The sequence below is a fragment of the Xiphophorus maculatus genome, chromosome 21, assembly GCF_002775205.1.
Source record: "Xiphophorus maculatus strain JP 163 A chromosome 21, X_maculatus-5.0-male, whole genome shotgun sequence".
NCBI lineage: Eukaryota > Metazoa > Chordata > Actinopteri > Cyprinodontiformes > Poeciliidae > Xiphophorus > Xiphophorus maculatus.
In genome coordinates, this window is record NC_036463.1 from 20,618,957 (window position 1) to 20,640,014 (window position 21,058).

At 39.7% G+C, this 21,058-nt stretch overlaps 1 protein-coding gene and 1 long non-coding RNA gene across 3 annotated transcripts; one reads left to right on the plus strand and one right to left on the minus strand.

The window, feature by feature from the left end:
* The first annotated feature begins 10,981 nt into the window (after window positions 1-10,981).
* LOC111606164 lies at window positions 10,982-18,031 on the plus strand. The gene is made up of 11 exons (XM_023325930.1): window positions 10,982-11,049; window positions 11,164-11,393; window positions 11,983-13,214; window positions 13,319-13,532; window positions 13,781-14,362; window positions 14,521-14,733; window positions 14,838-15,100; window positions 15,566-15,691; window positions 16,223-16,485; window positions 16,729-16,986; window positions 17,075-18,031. The coding sequence occupies exons 2-11, from the start codon at window positions 11,276-11,278 to the stop codon at window positions 17,859-17,861; spliced, it is 4,056 nt and encodes a 1,351-aa protein (XP_023181698.1). The 5' UTR covers window positions 10,982-11,049; window positions 11,164-11,275; the 3' UTR covers window positions 17,862-18,031.
* LOC111606165 lies at window positions 17,124-21,024 on the minus strand. 2 transcript variants are annotated; one of them, XR_002751934.1, is made up of 3 exons: window positions 20,646-21,024; window positions 18,742-18,811; window positions 17,124-17,193 (listed from the first exon to the last, which is right to left on the minus strand). It is a non-coding gene; the product is annotated as an uncharacterized LOC111606165 (long non-coding RNA). The 2 variants fall into 2 exon arrangements; XR_002751933.1 differs by lacking the exon at window positions 17,124-17,193 and adding an exon at window positions 17,550-17,632 and having other exon boundaries at window positions 18,737-18,811.
* Between the last annotated feature and the right edge of the window lie 34 nt (window positions 21,025-21,058).

Sequence of the window (21,058 nt, forward strand, 5' to 3'; positions counted from 1 at the left end):
CAAATAATTTGGTTTTATGGTGAGAAATCAACAGCAGGTTTCCATACTGTTTTTATAGCTTTGACCTTTCACAATGACTTGTCGTTAACATCCTACATGAGCCAACAGTGCAGTTAGCTTTGCTAAGTGTAAGCTAGATCTTTGCAAATTTAAAGTTCAAGAGGATAAAACAGAGGAACTTTGCAGTACCCGGTCCAGCCATCCGATAGTCTTGCTCTCTCTCTTGCTCTTTCACAGTTTGGTTAAACAGCAGAAAAGACTCAATATGTAGAAACTACAGTTTCCTTGTAAATAGCTTCTTCCATCTTGGAGCTTCTTCTCACTTCCATTTGACACCATCATTTTGCACATCACACACTGTGACGAACAACAGCAGGCGGGTTTCTACCGCCTAGGGTGAAATCCAACACACAGTATCTTGCTATCTTGGACTTGAGAGAAACGGAAGCAACAAAAGTTTAATATTTTTCAACTTTGTTGTCACAAGTACCAAGCTTGATTGTCACCTAATTGTGTAAGTTCTACCAAAAGTTTTTTTTTTTGTATTTATTGACAATATTTATGCAATTAAGTCATTTTAACCTTCTTTGTAGAGCCTTTGTTTAGTTTTAGCAAGACAAATTTGTCTGGGACAACAGAAAAAGAAAAATAGTCTTTAGGCTAATTCTGGCACATTTACAGAAATGTGAATGTGTGTTGTCTCTACCAAATCCATTAAATTACAAACTTAAATAAGTAGGGAGTGACGTTTCCTCCTGCGTATCCAGAACTTTATGCTGTAAATGGCTAACCAATTTTTTTTGTGCACTTCTAGAAGAATCAGTTCCATCCATCCATTTTCTAACACCCTTGTCCCTAGTGGGGTCAGGACGGGTGCTGGTGCCTAACTCCAGCAAACTTTTCAGGCAAGAGGCGGGGTACACCCTGGACAGGTCAATAGTCTGTCGCAGGGCAACACAGAGACAGACAGGATTTGAAAAACGGGAATCAAACCCTGGACCTTCTTGCTGCAAGGCAACAGTGCTACCAACTGTGCCACTGTGCAGCCTGAAGAATCAGTTCATTTGTCTTAAATGTCCTTTCTTCTTCTCTTCTGTGAAAGGAGTTGTTAAAGCAGCACATTAATACCCCATGAGGGTGGAGCGAAAATTGCTTTTACGAGGTGCAGCCAGAATGCGTTTGTGAACACGAAGAGGTAAGCTTTAAAAGATAAATCATATGATTTTATATGTGTGAATTCCATGCTCAAGTGTGTTAAAATAGAAATCTCCTATAATCGGTCTCTCCTGATTACCCCAAGGAAGATCCTCCTGTCCTTCCATGACTCTAACTGAGATTTAGTGCTTAAATTAAAATCAATTGTGCAATGTTTGACAGCAAATATGTGCCAAGTTATCTTGAGTCAGGATTAGAGTGAATGAGATGGTAAAATAGCTACAGTATGACCTGTTGAGTCCAAACTACACCCCTGAGTCCCTGGGGCAATATCACTTATTTCTCCTGTATTTACACAGACAAGCTTCACACACTGTTTCAAATAGTAGAGAATAAATACTGAGCTGGCTTCTTGAGTAGATTTTCATGGGAGAGGAAAAGTAGGAGGAGGGTGTGGAGGTTTTTATTTCAGAGAAGGACACAGAGGAAGTCATAAACTTAACTCGCTTCAATTCGAGACGGTGGAGGATTAAAGCTAAATGAACTGTGTTTTAAAAAGTTACAGGAGAAGAGCGGTTGGATGTTTGACCAAAGTGAAACAGCTGTCTGTTTACGCACGCATTAACATTTTTATCAAGCCACCTAAGGAAAGCATAGAGTCATCTTTTAGTTTCACTTGAGCCATAACAGCTGAATTTAAAGAGGTCAAAAAGCATCATCTTCTGTCCAACTTTGGAGATTTTTCTTGAACATACTCCATTGATCTCGTCTTCAACGGGAGATCTCAGATGGCTTTAATTAACAAGGCAGTCGCCTTCCTACGCAATTCTGCTAGATTCTCATCTCCCGTCTGGGGTTTCTCCCACAGAGCTCGATTTCCCTGGATGAATTTCAACAGGGCAATTCAACGAACAGAACAGAAGTTGGCAATGATGATAATTTGATCATTTTATTTGCATTGTTTTAGAACTGCAGTTTGCCTATGGTTGGTAATGGCAGCGAAGGAAGTGAACAAAGCCGTCCGGCCCTGTTAGCCACGCTTCCAAATATTGAGCAATAAAAGTCAGAGCAAGAACAACGTTAAGATGGCCATGACATCTTTACTACTGGCAAAGATGTCATGGCCATACTTACCATGGAGTTCAGCATAAGTCCTATTTTCCAGTTGGCTCTGTTAATAGCAAAGGATGTGGATGGGCTAAATAATAGAAGCTAAAAACTAGAAGCTAAACACGAAAGGCTAGGGGCTAACTATTAGATATTAAACACTAGAGAATCAACACTAATAGCTAAATGCTAGAAGCTAATCGCTAGAAGCTAAGTGCTAGAGGCTAAATGTTAAGGGCTCATCGCCAGAGCCTAAATACTAGAGGCTAAATGCTAGATCCTAAACGCTAGAGGCTAAATGTTAAGAGATGCAAGCAAATAATCAAGCAGATGCATCACATACATCATGGCCAAACTTTAGCAATTGGGTGAAATCAGATCCAATCGTTTAAAACTTCAAAAATTCATGCCTCCAGCTAGCAATCGGTTCTCGAAAGTTGACTCTTTTGAAGAAGCAAAGCATATAACAAGGGACTGTTTTTTCTCTAGTTTAAAAGAAAAGGGTACAAACTACTTTATCAATATCAAACCCTGTGGTCTTCAAGGAACATATGTATTTCAAGATTCTGGAACAGTTTACAATGAATGGATCATGGATGGATTAATGTTTAGCGGCAAATTGATGAAACTTTAAGATTAAATAGAGAATAAATTCTGTAAATACAAGAAGTTAGCAAACTGGACACAGTTGCTAAGTTGCACAGTTTTCCTCTGGACACAGCAAATAGTCATAGCAAATCAAACACAATAATGTATAACCTACAGCATCATCTGGAGTAGGGCTGAAACGATTCCTCGAGTGATTATTAAATTTCCTCAAGGAAAATTTATCTGCCTCGAAGCTTTGTTAAATTATATTTTATTATTTAGCGCACCGTTTTCCGGCCAGGTTATTTGCGTTGCGCGGAGCTCTCACTTTCGGCTGAGTTGTTGATGGAATCTAAGTGTTAGCAGCATAACGTCCAGTTTTCAAGCTCTGGCTGGGAAGATTTTATTGATTGATGACAATGTCTGGGTCTTTGTCATTTTTCGGGGGACCAATAAGCATCTTTAAAATGACTGGCGCGATGCCTGGAGTACGGCAGCTTTTCTCCTCCCGGAGCTGCTGCCTGGTGGCGGTTCAGAGCGAACAGCGGGGAAGAGCGCTGCAGGTGTATTTATACAGGTGAGCGGATAGACTGTATACTGCGGGCGGCTGCGCATCAGATAATTAACGTAAGTGTAGCTTTACGGACGAAATGGAAAATTTATTTCATATCATCCCGGTCTCAACAAATGGGTGGCAGAGCTCATCGTGGCGCCACGTAGCTGGTAGATGAGTTTTTGTGTGTGACGAACGAAGGTGTTAAATCCTGTCGCTAACATAAACACAAAAGCTATAAATGTCTGAGCAAGGTGAGAATTCATCTATTAAATTGACTGAAGGTGAATGCATAAAGTAAAAGCTGGAGTACAGACATTTTTATAAGCGTATTTGTGAGTCTGCCTTTTTATTATTGAATTGAATATAATTTCTGATTTTTGTATAACTTTTATTCAGGTTAACTTGTAATGTGAGCTATTATTGTTACGAGTTAATTTTCGGAACTACAGAAAAGTTATTGTTAGAGAAGCTCAACTGTGAAAAATTGGACTGATGTTGACATGCGATAGTAATACTGCTGTTATGTTAGATTTACCAATGTTTTACTTCATCTTTTTTTTAAATCCGATTACTTGATTAATCGTAAGAATAATCGATAGATTACTTGATTACTAAAATATTTGTTTACAACAGCCCTAATCTGGAGAAGCTGGGCATTTGCCAATATCAAACATAAATGTGGTATTTGTATGGTATGTAAATGTTTACTGGACTCGCTTAGTGTCAGGAACCCCAATCATTTAGCTCTTTTCAAACTCACAGAGGAACCTCTGTCAGCCTCATGTCAGGATTTCTGCTACTGGGGCCCTACAGAAGCCAGCTGTGATAGTTCTCCTGCTTTGTGTCTGCAGCTAATGTCAAGTGTTATCCATCTTAGAGGGGGTTCCACTGGGATCAGCAGAAGGGCTGGGGATGTTCATGTTTACAGCTCTGACATCTATAGGAAAAGGAAGGTGCCTAGATTACAGAGCAGAGAGGGGCAAACTGTGTGAATGATGCTAATGTTGCTAAAATCTAGATAGCAAGAAAACAGATGTTAATTCTGAGATATTTGTCAACTGAATTGTGTTGTTTTTAAGAAAGGCTTCAAGGTGGTCAGTGTGACAAAGTGATTAAGTTTGTGTTTATTTACCACTAATCTCTTAAATGTATTTCTGATTTGTTTCATCTTTGCTTAACTCGCTATCCCAGGTTTGTTTGTGGTAACATTATGTTGCAGTTTCCATCCATGCATATGGATAACACTACCACACCATTAGATAAATATGAATGTTTCCTTTGTTAAATTACTTTTTTGTTTCTTTTATGCTCACCATTGTTTGTCGCTTTAGCTCCTACTGACGCTGCTTTATTGACCCTCTGAAAACATTCTGGTTGAAGTGTTTGAAAAAGGGTGTCTTTGAGTAGGTGCAGTAGGTATGAGTTACAATGTCACAGTTTCAAGATGTAAGGATGTTCACACAAAAATTTATCTACTTCCAAACAGCCAAATTTAACTTTCTTTTGCACACCAGGAAATCATATTAGTAGCCGTTCACCAGCTGGCTGACCAGCAGTAACCAGCAACGAATTGGGAAGGGATGGGTAAGTACTGTGTGCCACATGAGGCCTTCCAGCTCATCCAGTTTGCATGGAAAGGAGTTTGAATTGTACAAACGACAAAATAAGACTATTTTAAAGGGGCGGTATTATGTATTTTCAGGCATATCATGCCATTTTACAGCACAATCAAGTGACTATATTACCCTCAGTTGTTTTACTCAGGAATTACCACCTTGAAATTGGGCCTCTGTCTCTTTAAAACCTCCTGCTCTTTCTGGATCTCCACTTCCAGGAAGTCATCACAACATGGCTCCTCTATTAACCCTTTAACGTTTTTACCAGCGTTTCATTGAGAAGTAGCTCATATAATAAACTTAGCAGATATGCAGTTCAACCAGGTGTTTGCAAATAACCCTCTGGCTAGTCTGAAAGGCAGGGCTCGGTTCATCCAAGCATTTTTCACACCTGAATGGTTGCCAAGGGAGATTAAAGGATTTCTTAAACATGCATGAAAGAATCAAAACAACACTCCGGGTATGTTTTTGATGAGGGAATAACATTATAACACAAAATAAAGCTCAAAAAGCAGATTTTGCACAACACTGACTCTTTGACATCCTGATACCACTGACTGGACCATGTCGGTATCTGGAGAAATGCAACGCAGCAAAAACCACCTAAGGAGTGTAATCTGGGTAATAAATACATCTTGAAACCCAAAAAGAATTCATTTTCTGATGTTTATTGACAATGAAAAGAATCCAGTTTATTGGTTTGTAAATGTAGTAGTTACCCCTGGCGTGACTAGATCATACTGCCAGTGACAACATACAAGCTTCCACACTGCGGCCTTCAGAGCTGGGAAAGTCCTCAGAAATGTTTAGCATCAGAGCTGTTTGTGTGACAGAAAAATGGTGGTGAAGTTAGTTTTTCTTTCATTTAAAAGTTGGTCCTGTGCCTCTAGTGAGTTTCTCAATGCGAAAGGGCAGACAGAGAGTGCGGGGAGGCTCGGGGGGTGGGGGGGTTTGAAGTTCCCCTGGGTGAGCAGCCGCACCAGCGTTGCCTCACATGAAAACAAGCAGCATTTCTGCGGTAAGGGCATGAAATCAGGGTTGTTTCAATTTTCCTGCATGTTGTCCATCGCCTTCTCCTTAAAGGGCCAGTATTACATGATATCTGCTTTTTTGAGCTTTACATCATGTTATAATATTATTTCCTCATCAAAAACATAAATGGAGTGTTGCCTCCAAAATCCTTTACTCTCCCGTGGCAACCATTAAGCTGTGCAAAACGCTTGGAGAGAACTAGCCCCGCCTTCGAGGCACAGCTCCTCCTCTGAGCTACAGTTTCTAGACTCGACTCCTTCAGACTAGCCAATAGCAATTAGCAAACACCTGGTGGAACTGCGCATCTGCTGAGCTCATTATACCGAATACTACTCAGTGTAACACTGGTAAAAACTTTGTAAAAGAGTTAATAAAGGAAAAATGTTGTGATGACTACCTGAAGGTGGGGTTTAGCAAGAGCAGAAGTTTTTAAAGAGAGAGAGGCCCAACTTCAAGGCTATAGATTAGAAAGTCAATTTTCTTTTATGTCATATTTCATTTATATCACATTTTTATATATAAATAAAAAAATGAAGGTAACAGTTACCTGATTGTACTATAAAATTGCACTATGTGACTGGAAAATACATAATACCACCCCTTTAAATCTCAAATGATTAAGAGATAACTGCTAAGAAAGGCCTGAAAGACAATTATAAATGTTTGTGTTGTATGAATTTGGGTGAAAGATTCAGACTTGACTTAGACTTGAAAAAAATGACTTGTAAAAAGAAGGTAATATCTTTGGTACAGAAGTTGGTAGTACCCCAAAAGATTTTATGGTTTTAAGAATTGTCAACAATTTTTAAACCATGTACCATTTTCCTTCTACTTCACAAATATGCGCTCCTTTATGTCGGTCAAACTCATAAAAGTCATAACGTAGTTTGTTGCTCTGACACGACAACATTTGAACGAGTTCAATAGGTACAAATATGTTTGCAGGGCATTTGACGGGGAAGAGTGAACCTCGTTCATTAGGAGCACTGCTGCAGATCTCCATTCAGCTGCCTGAACTCCCTGCCAGGCTTCCAATCCTGCCCCCGACGCCAAGACGCATCGGGGTAAGTCACCTCAGAGAATATGTGTCACATCCGCCTGAGTCACTCCTGCTGCGCCGCAGCGTCGGAGACGGAGGGTAACACAAACAGGCGAGCTGCAGCCAAGTCAAACAAAACTTGCAGCATTCATGCACGCTGGTCCTGCGCACGCAGACGAATGCGAAAGGCCGGTGCTGCCTGCACACACCTCGGTCCAAAGCACACAGCTTTCAGTGTACACAAGCAATTATCCGTCAAACACCTTTCTTAGTTAAAGCAAACAGCGCAAATAAACAAGCCTATGCGGGCAGGTTTGCCTGTGGAACCGCTGATAAAACCCCACTGATTCCTTGATGGGTCTTTTTAAAGGAGGCCACAGGCAGGAAAATGAGCCACTTAAAGGAGCACCAGATCCCCCGCGGCCATCGGGTCCGCTGTAAGCACAGGCAGCTGTTCGCTTCATTGATGGAAAAGTGTCTTTATGGCGGCTGTTGAAATGTCGGTGGCTGAATGTGGTGCTCTCATGCCAAGGCTGTCGTGTTTCACAGGCGCAGCTTTGTACGGCAGCAGAGGAGACCTGGCCCCGCTCCTGGATTTGGACGTGATGACGGACGGTCCGAGAAATGCCCCGAAACAACGTGGCATCTCTCTGTGGGTTAGGTTTATTTCAGTTCATTTAAATTTTTTAATTATCACCATTTCGCTCTGATCCATTTCCAAGTATTTCAAGGGATAGTATTATGTAGTACCAACTTTTTGAGTTTCAATTTAAAAACGTAACTGGAGCATTGCTTTGATTCTTTCGTGCATGTTTGAGAAATTCTTTAATCTCCCATGGCAACCATTCAGCCGTGGACCTACCTCCGCCTACGGGGCACAGCTCTTCCTCAGAACTGCAGATTCCAAACTTCCAACCTCACAGAGCAGCCCTTCCCCACAGTATCCCCAGTCAGCTCCTTCAGACTAGTCAGCAGCAATTAGCAAACACCAGGTAGAACTGCAAATCTGTGGTGGCACAGGGGTTAAGAACAATCCACATAAGAATGCCGACATCGCAGGTTCAATTCCTGGCCTGGTGACCTTTGCCACACATCTTCCCCCTCTCTCTCCGTCTACTTTCCTGTCTTAATACTTTCAAATAAAGGCCACTAGAGCCAAAAAAACCTTTATAAACCTTTAAACAAGCTACTTCCCAGTGAAACGCTGGTAAAAACATAGTTAAAGGGTTAATAGAGGAGCGATGTTGTGATGACTTCCTGAAGGTGGAGTTTCAGAAAAGGCAGGAATTATTTAGAGAGACAAAGGCAAAATTTGAAGGTGTTGAATCAGGAAGTAAATTTTACTTTACGTCATATATGATACATGTATAGCATTTTTATAGCTGAAGCTAACATAGTTAGTTGGGGTTGTTCTATCAAATCCCTTTTAATGATGCGTGTGCTGAAACACACTACTACTTGTCTGCTTAAAGAATGGTTGGTTAGTAATAAGCAGAGTGATCATTGAATCTTGAGGTATTTTATGTCTTAGTTAATATTTTTGAGACTTGGTTTTGTAAACATTTTTTAAAAATAAAAATGGGTTTACTCTAACATTATATATATATAGTTCTTATTTGTAGTTATTGTATTTCTTATTTATATGAATGAAATTGAATGAATGTTTCTATCTTGTGTTGGTTTCACGGAACTATGGATGGGAAATAGCATTTTGCTAAATCCGGTATATATACGACAGCATACGTTCATTAATACGCACTGTCCCATCAAACTGATTGATTTTATAAAATCTATCAATGAATGAATCGATCCGACAAGAAGAAAACGTGTTATTTCTCTCAAGCCGAAGCAGCTGCGCTTCACTTCAGGCGCAGCGATCCAAGACGAGTTTAAAGATCTATTAATCCTATAAAATCCAAACATCGCTAAGCTTTGCTTTGCGTGCGCTCTCCTGTGCAAATAAGCTCAACGCGTCGTCAGATGCACAGCCACTGGAGCGTGTAGCGCTCCGTGTCGAGTTTGGACATAAATCTGTGCAGATAAGCCAATGGTTTGCACACTGCTCCACCTTTACATCACATTCTTTCTCTGAGGTCTGAGGCTGAGCCTTCACCTGCCGGCTGTAGCTCCACACAAAGCCCTCATTGTGACCAGCTGGATTCCACTGGCTGAGATTAATACTCACACAGGCACAATGTCACAGATATATATACAAACACTCCGCTTTGACTAACAGGCTGTCACACCAATAGCGTTGGTTTAAGCTGCTTAACCTGCTGCTATATTGTTGTTTTAAGTTATTCATTTATTGGTTATTAGTTAATTAAATGGCTGAAAGACTGTGAATATCTGTAGTAAAAAAGTACAGAAGTAAAAATTGAAATAATAGCCACCTTATTAAAATATAAATTAAAGAAGGCACGTTTTAAAATTCGACTGTCTACAAAGTATGGGCAAATGCCGCCATCTGCTGGACAAAGGTAACATCAGCAATACTGACAGGCGCTTGTGTTGAAAGTTGTTTGGTCATTTGAACGCTTCATAAAATATTATATCCACGAAATGAAATATAGTGAAAAAATCCCCTCATGTAATAACTTTAAAGGAACTGATGTCGCCTCTCTGATGAAAAACTTAATTTAACTAGTCAGAAACTCGTAAAAACAATTCTTAACAAGTTTAACTTTATCTCATAAGCAGGCACGCTAATTAAATATATTCTTGAATGTACTTTTGCACATCTGTTTAGAAATAATAACAATATTATCTGTATACAATAAAATGTATACATGACTGTATTGTACCTATTTATGTATACATTTATTTCATTTGTTTTTGCTTTATTTTACATAGTAGATTTCAGGATGTTTGAATAATACCAATAATAACGATGTTTGTGGTTATTTCATATTACTTAGATATCATTAGTCCTGTTTATTACTTTTTGTTTCATGTAATCTGTTATTACTTATTATGTTGAAGATATTTCTTTACGATGTTATTTGTTCAAAATAAAGTACGTTTTGGAAAAACAAAAACTGAACGCTTCATGGTAGCAAACCAGTTCATCTCCAAAAAATGTGAATATTGAGCTGAAGTGTAAGATTTATTGTAGATCATCTCAGAAAGCGAATGGTTTGTTTTATACAACGTCATTACATACAGAGTAAAATATTTCAAGCGTTTAGTTTTTTGCAATTTTAATGATTGTGGTTCACTGGTAAAGAGAACACGAAATTCACTGTTTAAGAAAATTTCAATATCATAATAGACCAAACAAAAACAGATGTTTTAAGTACAAATGTGAGGCTTCTGAAATGTGTGCACATTCAATATTTGGTTGGGCTCCTTTTACATGGATTACATTATCAATCCTCCACGCTATCGCAGCATGTGACCGTCAGGCGGTTTGGCTTAATTAGTTGATTAGGGTGTGGCACAATGAGTTTTCAATAATGACCTTTTTCACAGTATTCAAATTTTCTGACACTCCATTTTGGGTTTTCATAATAATCATCAAAATTTTAAAAATCAAAGACTTGTATAATATCACTTTGCATAATTATTATATATATATAATATGAGCTTCACATTTTGAGATGACTGGCAAGAAATATTGCACTTTTACACAATCTAAGTGACACACTACCTGGTATATAAGACGAGACTGATGACGTCACTGACATCTTGTGTTGTGGCGCACCCGCTGCCGACTGGCCGTCAATCCAGTTCCTAACAAATTTCTAACATTCCTAACAAATTCCTAACAGTCCTAACAAAGTCCTAACAAGTTCCTAACAAAGTCCTAACAATTCCTAACAAAGTCCTAACCAATCCGAACAAACTCCTAGGATTTTGCGTGTTACGTCATCACGTATGACATGCGCAGTGACCTGCGCGGAAAGAAACGAATGTTGTTGCTCCTCCGTCTCCTACTTTTTGACTGTTTAATCGAGGTAAAATGAGTATTTATGGTTAATAGTTTATTTATATGGTGGATAGTTACTGTCCACCATAAAAGGAAACTGTTGCTTGGAATATTATTCTAACATCTGCTGTGATTTGTACAGTTTTAAAGATGACGAAGACAGGAAAACCGGACTCTTACTGGGCTGGTGTTATGCAGCTGTATGCTCAGGGCAAGTTCCGATTTACCACCGGGAAGAGACCTGGAGCCAGAAGATGGAAATCTGTCATCCAGCGGATAGACACATGCCCACTGACTCCTGCCTTCAACCAAAAAGTCAGGACAATCGACATATTTGGGAAAAAAATTCCCTGCAACTGTGGTTATCATACGGTAAGTTAATTTCTTTTATTGTATACAATAGATTAAAAAAGGCTATGTTGCATATCAGTGACTGTTGACATTTTTAAGTGTTTCACTTAAGTTTTTGTTATTATTTTGTTACCTATCTTAATATGTAAGACAAAAACAGACAATAATTCGAAATGGCTATAGAACACTGGAAAGAATTTAATGATTTATTACACAAGTTTATTCAATGTTGTTTTTCCACAGTCAGCTGAGCAGGCAAATACAACAGGGATTGAAGCAGAAAGCATGCCAGGTGCAGGGAGCAGCACAGATGTACCTAGGGCTGCGGCAGATTCAAGCCCACAAATCAGTTCAGCTTTAAAAACAGTTAATCCTGCTATGCACAGGAGCTCAAGCATAGTTGAAGCTGCAGCAGATCCAGCCACACAAAACATTTCAGGTGTAGGCACAGTTCCAGCTGACCAGACAGCGCAGAGGAGCTCAAGTTCAGGGAGCTGCCAACTTCCCACTATGTCAGTCAGTCAAACTCCAAATCAGATAAAGTGTGCATTATGTAGTGAAGATGTCAATGTGGAACTTTTCTCTGAACATTTGTCTGACTTTCATGCAGAGCAATGTTGTGAACATTGTGGGAAAAAGGTCATGGGTGCAGTTGGTTTGCTTCATCATATTGAAGAAGGTCATGAGCCACCAGGCAAAACATCACCATCTATGCCAGACCAACATCAAGCATTTAAACTACATGGGATACCAGCAACTTCACCCCATAAACCAGCAGCATCTCCCCAGAAACCAGCAATACTTCCCCATAAACCAGCAGCATCTTCCCAGAAACCAGCAATACTTCCCCAGAAACCAGCAGCATCTTCCCAGAAACCAGCAATACTTCCCCAGAAACCAGCAGCATCTTCCCAGAAACCAGCAATACTTCCCCAGAAACCAGCAGCATCTCCCCAGAAACCAGCACTTCAGCCACAACAGTGCCTTGCAACAGTGCAACACCCCCAGCCAACTCCTTCAGTTGCTTCATCTATTCCCCACCTTAGGCCTCCGGAGGTGAATTGGGTCAGCTTTCTTCCCAAGCAGTTTTTGCGGGTCATCAAGCCAGCAGACCAGCAATGGATTGCACAGTGCCTTTATAATTCTACTGGACAGTTTAAACAACACTTCTCACAAAACTGGTTTCATCCACCCTCTCTACCAAAGATAATGAATGCACCTCCAGATCCCCTGGTCTACTTCAGGCAGAGGATGTTTTTATGGGCACCTATGCGGATGTGGGGTATTTCTCTTAAGTGTCATCAATGTAACACCAAGATGCATCACTCTGGGATCTACACAAAGGTCAGAGAAGTTATAGATCTTGATTCAAGATATTATTTGATTGGGGGAGATTATCCACGGTGCAGTAAATGCATGATTCCTGTTTGTCCATGGAGCACAGAGGTGCTAAATCAGTTAGATCCTGCCCATAGAAACAGGTTTCCAGCCATTCTCACCACACAACTGGCTCTGGACAAAAGGTGTGTGACTTTGCTGAAACCACGCACTGTTGGAAATAGCTCCAGTTACGTGCAGCAAGCATTAGAAGAACTGCACAGTGAGGAGTGGGCAAAACGCACCATCGATTATCTGACTGACTGTGAGCTTCACAAGAAGAAGACCGCGTTAAGTAGGATCCATGAAGTGGTCTATCAGAATCCACCAGAGTTTAGCCCCCTTCCTCTTGCACAGTGGTTTGAGACTGTGCATGCCAATGAAATACTCTGTCACTTGTCCGAGATGAAGGGTGTCATCACGTCAACATATGGAAGGATTTTAAAGCTTGATTCAACCAAAAAGGTACAGTAAAACACCTCTAAAATATGTTGTTATTCTGATTATAATTTGCATTCCAAATTCTAATCAGATTATAATTACCTTTTTTTTTTTTTTTTACCAAACAGATCACCAAGAAACTTGCTGGTGGAATTTCTGAGACCGCTACATGGATGACAAACATCACCAATGAATATGGCCAGGTTCTGAACTGTGTGCTGACCACAGGTGAAGGAGCAGGGTTAGAGGAACTGTGCCAAGGAATTGTCATGCGCTTCCGGAATGCTGGGGAACCAGAGCCACAAATCCTTTATGTTGACAGAGACTGCTGTAGTGAATCAGGTTTGTGATTTTTAGACCTCGTTGCACTTCACTGTAACATTTGTTTACAGTTCAAAGTTTAAAATATTTTAGGGTCACTTTAATTATTTTATTAAGAAATGTATTTTGAACAAGGTATTGTGATCTATGTAGCAGTTATGTTTTATGTAGCAACATTAATACAATCAGCTGTGAGTCATAAGGTAAATTAACTGCTGTAGAATTGATTAATTTGTGTTTTATTTATATATTTATTTTTGCTTAAACAGGTGTGCCTCCAGTGCTTGAGTGGTTTCGACCATGGAAAACTAAAGTGAGGCTTGACATCTTTCATTACATGAGACGATTCACAACCGGTCTCACCACAGAACATCATCCTCTTTATGGAACTTTCTGCTCCAAGCTGTCCTGCTGCATTTTTGAATGGGATCAAGATGATGTCAGCTGCCTTAAAGAAGCAAAGAGGTCAGAGCTGAAGAAAAAATATACTGGTCATCCTCCCACTGACGCCCAAGTTTTGGCCAACATTAATTCGAGTGAGCTTGCTAAACATTGCAGAAGAAGGACAAGAGGGGTAGAAGAAACCCGGAACCTCATTCAGGAATTATTAAACTCCATGTGGGAACTGACTGACACCTCAGGTCTCCGCCTGATCAACCCTGAGAGCATGACTCATGTGTGGCAAGTGCAGCAGAAGCACCTGCCATGCATCCAAGATCCACCTGGTGTTGAACTGTACACCAAGCTTCGCTCAACACAAAAGGGAGACAAAGAAGTTCAAACCTTCAGATGTAGCAGGGGCTCGTCTTCAGTTGAAAGCTTTCATCGACACCAGTGCTCCTTCATACCAGGTAAACTGTGAATTGGTATATTTGATGTCATTCATTTTTGTAACACCAGAATTGTAACCTTACATCTAAAAATGAGAGTAAGCATAATTTCTGAAAAAAATTCCATAGAAGTTATCATTTCATAAATGCTGCCAATCTTTGCAACTCTGTTTTTTAAGGATGGAGAAGCAATGCCATGCACACTCAAATGTATATGCTTGAGGGTGGATCCAGATGGAACATGAAAAGAACCCAAGAAGCTTTAGATATGAGTCGCAGATCGCACAGTAAACTCTATGATGTTCGTCTGATGTCCAACCTCAACACTCTGAGCAACAAAGTGCTGGGTCATGCCCTCTTGCCAGAGTTTGTTCCCCCAGGCTGTCCGACAGGTATTGGACATTTACCTAACAAATTCCACAAAAATGCTGATTTTTGTACAGCAAATTTGCCACTTTCAAATACAATTGTCAAATGTCCTTTATGTTCCTTGAAGGTGAGCGGATTGCTGTGGAGTATCTTCTTGCACAGTCAGACAGAGGAGACCTCTTAGGTCCCCAGCAGGACAGCGAACTGGGAGTTATTTTGCCAGAGATGCCAGCTAACGCTCAGGAGGACAGTCCTGATGTCACCATCAGTGACGTCACTGACATTCTCTCAGAGAGCCCCCACGACATGCTACAGTGTGAAAGCCAGTTGGAAATGCCATCCCCTAACATTCTTTTTCTCCAGGAAGAATCTTCTCCCATGTCATCTCAGGTAATGTTTTAATTACATTACACTTGTATTTAGTGAGTAATTTGTCTTATTAACAGAGCAAATTACCCTCATGTGTTCCATGCTTCTACATTGGCATTTACAATCTATTGTTATAATTTATGAGATTATCATCAGTAACTGAAGATGGTTGTTATTGAATAGTTTGGTGATGATCATGTAAATGAGATGAACAAAAGCAAAAAAAAAAACATTTCAAACTTTTATGTTATAAATACTGTAAGAGCCAAAAATGTCAGTTTGTAACATTGTTTATTATTGTGTACGCCATTTTCATATTTAGATATTTTCTTAAAAATAAGATTCCATTGTCACGTTAATATAGTGGTTTACACTGAAACAAATAAGCAGCCACTATAAATACCTTGCCATCATGAGTGCAGAGAAAAAGGTTTTTTTTTTTGGGCGATATAAGGAACATTTGCTGTCGCTTCTGTGTGTTTACAGGAAACCAGTATCGACTCAACCCCTGCCTCTCCCACTCATGCTGCTGCTTCAGTCGGAGGTCAGCTTACTGATGACCACTCCTTTAGTGGACCAAGTAGCTGTTCCCAGGTGGACCAAGTATCCCAGGTAGAGTGAGACCTATGTGGGTTCATTTTGTTTCATTACAGCATGCAACACTTTGTTTGGTTGCTGGATTATGTTCAATAGACAATTTTGGGATGTAGTTGTTGTTATAAAATCATATTTCCAGATTAGGCTTTGGCTTAGCTTGATTTACTTTCCCTTTTCCATCTTTCTCAGCATCTAAACATTTTTTCTTAATAAATCTGAAACAGTACTTGATTTTATGCTTTAATCTACTTTATTTAAACCAGTAGTTCCCTTACCTGGTCCTCATGTACCCCTTCCCTGCATGTTTTTGGTGTCTTGCTTGCAAACAGCTTACTTAAATGATTAAAAGGCTTCTGCAGCACTTGTTTGGAACCACTGTTTTAGACTAAATTATTTCTCTCTTTTTCTTTTGTGGCATGTTGGCCTTTTTCTTTGGTAGAAATACGGATTATCCAGTCCGGTCAACCATCAGTTCCAGGAAATTGTTTCAGATAACATAAAGAAATGACTGTGTGCATATCTGTATCTATGTATTTTTCTTTTAAGGAGACCCGGTGTGACTACAGAGGTTTTCCTGGATGGGAGGCAGTTGACAGCTTGGCAGAGTACCTTTTGAGCCTCAACAGAACAATAACTGCATTGTCAACAACAGAGGTAGAAAATGTCTTGCAGCTGTATTCTAACCTGCATGCTATGGACAAGCAGCCTGCCAAATACACCTTAAAAACCAAGAAGAGCACGTTACCAGGACCTTGGAGGGCTTCCCGGAAACGAAGTGGCTCTGCACCTGGTCAGCAAGCAGCTGAAAGGTAACCTGTCTAATATTTGACACAATGGATAACTTGATTGCATATTCACTGATGGAAGCCAAGTCATGAATTGCAAATACAATATTTTTTTCTCTTAGCATTAAGCTTAGGAGATTAATATGGGTTTGCTGAACTCATCAAAATGAGAAGAACTTTTCTACTGCATTTCATTACTGCTCCAATCAAATCAGTGTTAATGAGCTTGTGTTTTTCTGCTATTTGAATGACCTGTTTGTTACACAGACTCTTCATGACCCATGGCCAGGCTGCCCAGAGACCTGACGCAAACAGAGTGTCTGAGTGCGTTTGCCTCAAGCTGTTGAAAGAATATCAGCAAGCAAGAAACCGACCAAAAGACAGCAAGGGGAAGGTTTTACCCATCCCACAATCTATTGTTCAAACGTACTGCCACTTTAAACAACTACTTGAGGACTCCAGGCCCATACAGGACCAGACCAACTTGTTGTTGGTCACCATCAACAATACCACTGTGTGTGCTTGGTAAGATGTCCTTTATTTTCAACAGATATTGCACTTTAAAGATGGCTTGATTTTGAAAGGAAACAATTTATGTTGTATTATCTTTCAGGCTACATGAGCGGCAGAAGAGAACAGACAGGGACACTCTTCTCCAAGGTGTGAATCTTCCTCCGAAGGTGTCCGTGGCTGACGCCTCCTTTCCACAAGCGAGACAGCTCCCCTCCCTTCCTGTGGAACATGGACATAAAAGCATGGAGTTTAAGGAACCTGAAAACAGAGAAGGCGAGGCACTGATCCGTCAACGGGTTGGTGGTAAAGCTGGCTCCGCCCAGCAATGTCCTCCTTCATACCAGCCAGGACTCTTTTCACAGGCCCCAGTTCCTGCCAGCTTCCTGTGTCCACAGACTAACCAGCCACCATCATCTGCTTGGTCCTACTGTGAGCAGAATCAGATGCCACAAGCGCCATCCACTTCTTTGGGTTTCTGCTACGGTCCACCAGCTCCAGTTTTGACCTCATTTGGACAAGGACAGTTCCCACCCCTGCCATCTCCTCTGGGTCCATTATATCAGTACTATAGACCACCACTTCACTCATCAATCCCAGCAGCTGCTGCTGGTTCAGCATCATCATCACCATCAGATCAGGCTCCAGCCAACATGAATCGCTACAGGAAGTGGAGACAGAATAGGGCAGAATTAGAAGACCAGGAACGCCTGGCAAGAGGGGAGCCTCCCAAAAAGCGCCAATGGAAGCAGGACTACCACTATCAGTGTTCAGTTTGTGGCCAGGCGAAAAACAAAAGCACTGGCCATACACAGATTAAGGGAAAATGGTACTGTCCAGCCTCTGGACAGACCATTTTGGAATGGAAAGAGTCTCTTGGGAAGCAGTGACTGTTTGAAAGATTTTCTTTTTAGTTTTCATCTTTTAATATCTCATCATTTTTGTTCTAGGTGTTGCTATCTGTATGTTTTTAGTGAGCCTTTAGGTGCTGCTTTATACATGTTGAGGTATATTGTTAGTCCTCTGTGAATGTAGTTGTGTAAGAGTGAATAAATGTCACTGATCATTTATTTGTGTTCTATAATTTTGTTGGCCCTCTCAAAAGTGATACTATCAACAGTATAGTAATTCAGTAATTCAGAATTAACAGTAATGTGGATGTTATGCTATATTGAACTTGAAATTAGTGTAAAAAATGCTTTGTGGAGCATAAAACAGGTATTATTACTACAATAATACAATAATATCTGAAGCATGAACTTAAGAAGAAGCTTCAGATATTTCCTCTCTCTTTTTTCTTTTCCCCCCCCTTTCTTTCCCCTCTCCTTTCTTTTTCCCCCACCTCTAGCAGTCCCTTTTGCCCCATTTTGTGGCGAGTGGTTAAGGCGATGGACTAGAAATCCATTGGGGTCTCCCCGCGCAGGTTCAAATCCTGCCGACAACGAAATGAATTTTTTTTTTTTTTTTTACCAATCGTGTTGAACCTACACACCCGTATGACACCATCTTATCCATTTTCTATTTTTAATCAATCAACAAATGTAATTTTCATGACATCACTGACAAACAATGTTAATATTTCAAAAGCTAAAAACCATGTATGTCTAAGGTAAATGCACCACCCTCTCTTCAGTCAACATGAGGGAAAATATGGCAACCCGATGACGCGAATGAATAAAATACCTCCTAGTACTTAAGGTTATGGGTATCTTAGAGCTTAACTAGCATATTTATAAAAATTAAAAATGAATGGCTTTGTCTCTACCTTACCACTTGTTGCATGGCAGCACTTTTCTCTTCTGACAAAACAAATTACGGTAGGTGTGTTTTTCTGGCTTTCCTTAAGAAACAAAGAAAATCAGATATTAGAATGTGATCACTTTTATACATCATTTTACCCACCAGCCGTCATTAAGAGACGTTTACAGTCAGGCTCCACTAGATGGAGCTGTAGCAGCAGTATTTATTGCCAACTTTTCCAAGTATTTTGGGAGCAATGTGTCATATGGCAAAATGAAGCGAACCGAAAACACACTAATTAAACAACATACGGCTTTTTATTAAAAACTGAAAACTTTATATACATTTTTAGCTTTGTCTTGTTTTTATTTTTTTATGGGGCACCAAAGGTGTTCTAGTGGTCTAAACCTGCCTTTAAGTGAACAGGAGCCAGCCCATACACAGGTTTGTGAACATTCAGTAAAATCCTACAAATCCAAAGGCCAATTGTGTTTAAGAAACTCGTGTTCCTGTTTTCACACTCCTGTTATCAGGTGGCCATGATTAGTGTTTCATACCAACTTCAATAGCAAAGACCCAAAATGAATCTGTGTCGTTTTTCAGCCTTTAGTCTTGACTAAAATTCTTTTAAGCTAAGTTACAAGTTCCATCTTAATCCATAATAGCTGCAATGAAGTGTTTAACAAAAGTATCAAATTTTTAATGAAAAATACTCTTGATATCGTCTAAATAGCAATGAAAACTAAATCTTGGACAGAACATGCAAAGAATTCCAAAAAGAAATGATAAAATAATGTTTTTTGTAGTGTCACAAACTGGGCTGCTGTTGATAATGCCGTGCCGAGACCTTAAACTAGCAGTTTGTGCTTGGAAACCTTCCAATTTATCCAAAATAAAACGTTTCAGAAGAGGCTCTACTACTTCTTAGTGTGCTTCGTGTTCTGGATTATGAGGACAAGGCAGGAATCCGGCTCAAGTGTTTAGTAAAAATGTGTTGCATGTGGCTTTGGAGCTATCACACCATTTATGCCTCTTGTCATCTCCAAAAATCTCCATCTTTCTACTCTAGTTTACAAAACAAAATATTAATACCACGGCTTCCATTAGTGAGAAACACAAACATCGACTTTCCAGAAAGCCACCATGTGGGATTATCCTAAAAACCACAATTTGATGGATTAGGAATTAGTAGAAGTATTTCATACTGAGATTACAGTATGAAATACATTACTGATAACCTTCATTCTCTCTGTTATATAATGTAAAATGTCACTATGCCAAATGCCTAAATATTATTCTACCATAGAAATTTGATTGCACTTAAATTTATATAAATATTATATATTATTGCGCACCATTTAGGTGTGGGCGATACTGCCAAAAAATGACATCACCATGTATATTTTTAAATACCACGATAACGATATCACAGAAGATACTCCAGAAAAAACAATTACATTTGGTCAAAAAATATGTAACATCGAAACCGTTTTTGTTGTTGTTGGGTTTTTTTTTTTTTAATTTTCCTTTGCAAACAGTCCCCAGAATTAAAAAATATATATTTATATGAAGCAGCAGGGACCAATACAGCGCGCAGCAGCAACTTAAAATAAGAAAGGGGTTCTTTATTATCCAAAAGAACTATTTTCTTTTGCAAAAATAAAAAAAAATAAATTTCAAGAGCAAAAATACACTCTCTTGTTACGTAAAGAGTCCGTAAGATATTAATTTAAAGCTCCTAACCAACAACAGCTTCAACAAAATGGCGCATTAAGAGCGTTGCTACAATACAGCTTCACGGAAAACTGAAATAAGACCGTGTAAAAACGGCTGCGGCACCTCGACAGAACAGAGTCACATTATGTCAGCAGCGTTATTACTTTAGCTTTTAAATGGAAAGTAAAACATTAATTACCGAAAATCCTTCATCTTACCTTTAATGGCCGTAAACGTCGTCTTTCCCAACCAGTCCCGGTACAAACCCGTCCTTCTCTTCCGTTTTCCCAGGCCAGAGTTCGCTAAACAAGAGCTTTTTTTCAACTGTCCGTATTTTCAGACCTCTCTCTGTTTAGACCTCAGTTTAGACGCCCCTGTTTTTAGACAGATGATTTTTATTGTTTTCCTTTAAGAAAAAATATTTAAAAAATACTTATTTAGCAAAAAAGATACAGTACGTCTGGACAGCTGTACAGAACTGCTCAGTAATTTGGAGACAGAAACATTTTACTTTAAAACGTTTCAATTTTTGCCACAAATTGAAACTTTCTTGTTACAAATGAACTATCGGAGTTCCTCCAGACATTCCGTCTCATTCTGCACCCTCCCTCTTTTCTCCCTCGACCGAAAA

Bases quoted from the DNA above. Each gene is read 5' to 3' on its own strand.
- LOC111606164 (XM_023325930.1), top strand. From the start codon at position 11,276: ATGGAAATCTGTCATCCAGCGGATAGACACATGCCCACTGACTCCTGC. The intron at 13,533-13,780 runs GTTTGTGATTTT...TTGCTTAAACAG, and splicing joins AGACTGCTGTAGTGAATCAG to GTGTGCCTCCAGTGCTTGAG. The intron at 14,734-14,837 runs GTATTGGACATT...TGTTCCTTGAAG, and splicing joins TCCCCCAGGCTGTCCGACAG to GTGAGCGGATTGCTGTGGAG.